General features: G+C 31.8%; 1 protein-coding gene across 1 annotated transcript in view; it reads right to left on the bottom strand.

Annotated features, from left to right (window-relative positions):
* The window catches only part of LOC106459533 (protein mesh-like), a 51,148-nt gene extending 46,829 nt beyond the window's left edge, over window positions 1–4,319 (bottom strand). The window contains exons 1-2 of the mRNA XM_022386044.1: window positions 4,166–4,319; window positions 1,717–1,898 (exon numbers count right to left, since the gene is read on the bottom strand). Coding sequence (XP_022241752.1) covers window positions 1,717–1,898; window positions 4,166–4,253 — 270 coding nt within the window. The 5' untranslated portion in view covers window positions 4,254–4,319. The remainder of the gene's footprint in view (window positions 1–1,716; window positions 1,899–4,165) is intronic.
* Between the last annotated feature and the right edge of the window lie 2,165 nt (window positions 4,320–6,484).

Genomic DNA, 6,484 nt, shown 5'->3' with positions numbered 1-6,484 from the left:
ATATATATATATATATATATATATATAATGATTAAGTGACTTTGAAAACGTTTTTGATATTTTTGTTTTCAGGGAAAAACAAGAAAATAAAGCATCATCTCTTGGGGTTTGTTGAAAACCCAATAGTATTACAACAAAGATAAAGATGATGCGTTTTTAAGAAATAATTTAGAGACTCTTTCTTTTTTCTTGAGAATTTGTGGACAATATTACTTCTCAAACACTTTTTTGTATTTCTTTATCACACTTAAACTGGCCAATTATGTAAGTCTTGAGAAAACTCAATTGGAGAATGATAAGAAATTAGTTCGGCTGTTTTGAAATACCAAGATCTAGTAAACGCATAAAAGTACTTAATTACATCTATCTACTTAGCTAGAATGCTACAGCCATATTAAGCAAAGTAATAAATAATAAAAAAAAATATTTCAAAATTAAATCCAATTTTGCCTCGATAAGTTTGTTTGTTCTTGGAGTTCACGCAAAATAGTTCAGTAAGAACCCCAATCAATACATGGTTTCGATGCTGAAGTGAACGTTTATGGAAAAATACAAGAAATTCAATGATTTTTTTTTTTAGTCTTCTTCGGAATAAATATAATACCTACTACAAAATGTATAAGTGGATAGCTGTAGCTATGGTGAAAAATTCACCATACTTACAAGAAATATATATTTTCTAAAGTATAAGGTAAAATGCAGTTCGTTCAGAAATATGATATATTTAATAGAAAAGTTAATAAAGACTTTGACGGATTTATTATTATATATTTATTTTAATATCAGCGCTTGTTTAGATTATATTTATATTTATAAACATACATCACTTATACTGTTAAATATGTATTGCAAAACTTCCGCCTATTCTCCAAAGTCGTAGAAGATTCTCGAGAGTAAGAATCAACAATATATGTATGTACGTAAACGCTTAAATGTAGCTTTGTATTTTTACGTAATCTGAATTTTCTAGAAAGCCTCCACACGCCTATAAATATAGCCAACGCGACGCGCCAAAAACAGTATCTATTATTAGTTTGCTGTAGTCAGTGTGCTATAAACTTCGGAAGCTATAACTGTGATTGTTATAACGCTTATTAATCGGAAAACATCAGATATTTGGGCAGGAGCATTTACAAAGTTCAAACATTACAAATCATTCAACTTCAGTGGATTCACATCGGACATTAGTACTTTTATGAAAACATTACCTAACGTCACCGGTAGGAAAACTCGGCGTGTGTGGCTGGTGAATAATGAAGGACAAAGCTTCACACAAAGTCCAGTGTGTCATCTTCCCAACGTATAACAGTTAGAAAAATGCAAGTAGTGTGGCCACAAAAGATATTAAAATTTATAAATGTAAGTATACCAAAGTGTCCAAACAACGGTTGGATTACACATATAAAAATCAGAATTCCATGAAAAGTATTTACATAACATAAATTGTCAAATTTAAGGCTCAAAATAAACTAAACGAGTAATTATAAGTTATACAAATTCGAATTAAGATCTGTAAAATAAAGTCAACGCTTCACATGTCATTGGAACAAATTACTAGATATAAACAAGAGAACAGTAAACCTTAAAAATGGGAACAATATAAATAATCATATATTTATCAAAGTTGTTGTTTTCGATTTTCTCAAATGTGCATTTATCAAAAACCTACTATTAAAATGCGTTTCTAGGGGATTTAGTTGAAAATGTTTTACTTACCATTATGTAATGATATGCAAACCCAAAATAAGGAAGACGGAACTTTAAACCTATATCTATGTAGGATTTTCCAGCTGTAATATCTACAAAGTCATGTCTATCATATGGGTACATGAGTTGCTTGCGGAGTATCTCAAGTTCAGCTGGGTTCACTGGTACATAAAACTTTGGTCTTTCTGCGGCTTGAAAAAGAAACAAAAAACAAAAAAGGTTTATTAGCAGCTCAATTACAAGTGAGGAAGGTTTAATGGTGTAGATTTTCATCTTCATATTGTTATCGCATTTAGAACTAGCGAAAGACATTACTCCATTTTAGGCTCCATCATATTTTTAGATTACTAACAAGTAACTGGCAAAATATTCAGGCTTTCTTCATTATATTTTCCCACCTGTTTATTTTAATTCAGTCTGCTCGTTCGTTGCCTACTTTCTTTAATTAATTTGATTGGAGATATTTAAAATTACTTAGATTACAAAGGTTGAGTACGTTATATTAAACGATTTTGGAGCTTCACCACGTCCTCACAGTCCACGTCGCCACGTCCGGTCATACATGCATCTTGGCAAGTCTAGATTATAACCACCACGTGAATTTGACTTCTCTTTAGAAATTATTTATTCTATTTTCATTTTATTTAAATGTTAATTAATATTGACGTATAAAAAAATACCAAAGAGAATATTTTAACAGGCCCCTCACGAACCAGTGGGGGAAAGTTTTGTTGAGAAAAAAAACTACCCAATCCGATTTTTCTTGATTTGAACTGAAATTTTCTGGGCATTTTTATTGGCTAAAAAAAGGCATTTCCTGCACTCTTTTAGCGTTGGGGCTGTGAAAAATGATTTGAAGTGGTAAGGTGACTGAAATCCGTCAGCGCATCACGAGCTTAACGGCTAAGCACAAGAAACATGGCTGTCTCCAGTTGACACGCAGAGGTATTAAGGAACTGTTTGGTACCACCTTGGTAGATATTGTGTGGAAAGCCGAGAACTATATTATGCCTGTAGCTGCTTTCAAAGTATTCCTGTCTGCTTGTCCTACTGCTGACTATCTCAATTGAAAGCTAAATAAGGTGGTAGCAGAAGCATAAAAGGTTGGCAATTGCATAATTAATGATGCTGAGAATGTGCTTTATTGATATATACTGAATATACTCCCAGCGGGTACTAGCTAGTATGGAGATTTGAGGATGCTATATTTCACTTTAAAAAATTTATCAATTAACAAACAAAAACTTGTCTCGAAAAGATACATCCAAAACCATCCTCTTTGGAAGTTTCCGGATTGAACTTATATGGTGTAAATACACTCCTCAATCTCTGAACTGATGAAATGTTAATTTAGGCTTTTTTTTCTGCTGTGAGTTTAATTTATATTTTTTGAATGAAAAAATTATGACATTTAAATGGGTACAGATTTGTTTTTGTTGTAAAATAGTAAGATCAAAAACAGAAATTTTTCGAAAGAAAATAAATCATCATGAATAGAAGATGTGTAAAAAAATCAAGCCCTTACAAAGACATAAATATGTCGCTTTCTATTAAGCAGGATGAACTAGATTATTATTAATATAAAATAGCTGGATATAATCTAAATTTCTGTGCACTTTGAGGGCAGCATCGTATATCACTTGTAGCTAAATCCTTGCACTAGAACAAAGAACTGCTTTAACTCAACACCTGTTGTTGTTTTTTAATAAATGTTCTTACAAAATTAGTAAACGTAAGAGTAAAATGTTCATTTTTATATATTTCTCTATATTTTTGACAAAGTGAATAGTATTTATTTAAATAAGATTTGATTGTTTGTAATTAAGAACAAAGCTACACAATGGGCTATCTGTGCTCTGCCCACCATGGATATCGATACCCATACCACTGTGCCACTGAGGGGCATTTTAAATAAGGATAATTACAACAGTATGTACTTAGAAAAACTAACTATAAGGGTATATTAAAAAGCTACACTTAAATATTGACACCTATATATCACAGAGCGTCTGTTTCAGCTTGATATTTTTCATATAGTATTTGTTTCTCGTTTTATTTTATACTTAACGAATTTCGAAGACACAATAGCTAAGCTAAAATGATATGATACAACTTCAGCTTTTTAGTTTAGGATCAGAACTTTTTAAGCTCAAAAACAAGCTTCAAGACGTTCCTCGTTAGATTGACAATGTATAATATCACATTTGTAATCATTAGGACTAGTCTTTTTTCATTACCGAATATTTTTACTGAAAACACTTTTTATGGTTGAAATTAATGACAGGATTTTACTGGAAGTTGTAATTACTCTTCGCAATAATAATCTTATTTTAAACACAGTTCAATACATATTTAAGAGATCTTACAATTATAAAGCATTTGATGTAAGTATATTTAGCACAATATGTATATATATTTTGTTTCCTTAACTTTATAGAAACACGGAAACCAAAGTTACCTTGAGGTCTTCTTGGAGCTTTTAGTGCACTTTCAGAACAAACTAACTGAAAAAGAACAATTATTAGAAACCACCTAACCGCCGCCATTTTGATGTGCTTTATAGTAGTCTTCGACACACCCGACTGTCGAAATGGAGGTAAAAAAGACTTTGATATAATGCCCGGATGATGACGGTTGTTCTTCTTGCTCAACTTATCAAACCTCGTGAAATTCTTCCCGCTTTTCATGTACATGTTCTGATAATAAAAAATAACCGAATTATCTATAACTTCAAATCGAGCAAAGTTCGCATCTCTAACTATTGTAACCATAGTGATTGCGATAAGCTTTCCGCGTGTTGTTGTTAACAAAGCTATGCATTAGCACTTAGATTCATAATTTGTATTTATACCATTCTAATAGAATGGAAGAATAGAATAAATGTTTGTTTGTAATTAAGCACAAAACTACACAATGGGCTATCTGTGCTCTGCCCACCACGGGTATCGAAACCCGGATTCTAGCGTTGTAAATCCGCAGACATACCGCTGTGCTACTGGGGGCTAGAATAAATGTGTTTTTGTAATAATTTTAACGATATTTAAGTCCATTATTATTACATAAGGGTCAGAATCTTTCAACTTCAAACGAAGTCTATTTTATTTTAATTATTGTTCAACAAAAGATAAAATTCGTGTTTATGTGAAGTTATTCAACCATAATTCCATCCGTGAATAACTTATTCTTGAGAATGTTGCAAGATCGGTAAACATATTTCTTCCTCATCCTAAGGCTGTTATTTAGTGAGCTTTCTGGAGTATGTTGTTTCGGAGAAGAATTAGTGCATTTAATAAGACTTATCTTAGTGAAACTAGAGAGATCAATAAATAAGCACAATGAATACTATTAAAATACAAATAACAACGATGATTAACCAACTGTACATTTGTTTCTTTGATAAATTATACAAGAATAACTGTTTATACGATGCATTAATTATTGTTCATCATTAATAGTTTCGTTTTGAGTTTACTTACTGATTAATTATTATTTTATTACAAGTTGCAGTAAGGAAGATTATTTTTATAACAGGTACGACATTTCGATCACTGGTACACCAGTGATCGAAATGTCGTACCTTTTCTAAAAAATAATCTTCCTGACTGTAAAAGCTGAAACTTGTACTAAAATAATTGTTCATCTCTGAATAGTAACAAACACTTTACAGTCACTCGAAGTTTAAGTAAAGCAGCAAGAATCACCACAAATCACCTAATCTTTACAATTGGCTTTAGATGAACAGCTGTGAGTTGTTGTTTGTTAAATTAAGCACAAAGCTACACAATGGGCTATCTGTGCTCTGCCCACCACGGGTATCGAAACCCGGATTCTACAGCTGTGAGTACATGGAATTAGCAAATGTATTGCCATACATTGATTATACACCAAGTAATAATAACTTTTATACATATGAAGATACTGTCATGCAATATAAATTACACTTTGTAGACAGTTTCATATTTTGAAAATTGACTGAATTTACACTCATTTTCCTTTATACCTTCGTGCTGTAGAAATATGGTTCTACGAAGTTACAAAACTCTAATCTCTGAATGAATTAGATAAAAAGGCCCAAAGTTCGATTTGTTAAGTTGAGTTTGTCTGTTTGTTGTAGTACAAAGCAATACAATAGAATATCTGTACTCTGCCCACCACGGGTATCGAAACTCGATTTTTAGCATGAGAAGCCCACACATTTATCGCTGAGCCACTAGGTGGCTTTAGATTGAGAGCAGCATGTAAACTATTTAGAAGGTTAGTTATTCGTTATACATGAGTTTCGTTCTTTATTCCTTATTTGGTTAAAATTTTTCATATTTTGACTTTGACAAAATGTTTAAAAACTTAAAGACAAAATCATATTTTTGGGTTCGAATTCGTAGTCATACATCTAATTATGTTTGAATAATGGTGAACGTTAATTATATTTGTGTTTCATTACATTTGCTATACGTACAAATGCCAAACATTATCAAATCCTTAACTATCATGGTATATAATACCTCAGGTTGACGAAGTGTGATCTATTGATCGGTAGTTTGTGTGACGTTACATCACGATAAAACTTATAATATTTTTTTCCAAATATTTTTATTTACTTACCTATACTACGTGTTTTACCAGTAAGAAGAACATAATAGCATCTCGATCGCACACCAAGTGCGCTACACGTCATTACCAACAAGATCTCATCAAGTCAGATGAGAATGCAACACAAAGTGTTGCTGCACGATGTGTGCGGTCGAAAGAGTATAAGGCCAGTAAATTAAGAATTGTA

Source organism: Limulus polyphemus, unplaced genomic scaffold (assembly GCF_000517525.1).
Source record: "Limulus polyphemus unplaced genomic scaffold, Limulus_polyphemus-2.1.2 Scaffold623, whole genome shotgun sequence".
Taxonomy (NCBI): Eukaryota; Metazoa; Arthropoda; class Merostomata; order Xiphosura; family Limulidae; genus Limulus; species Limulus polyphemus.
This window is presented reverse-complemented; position numbering and strand designations above follow the sequence as displayed.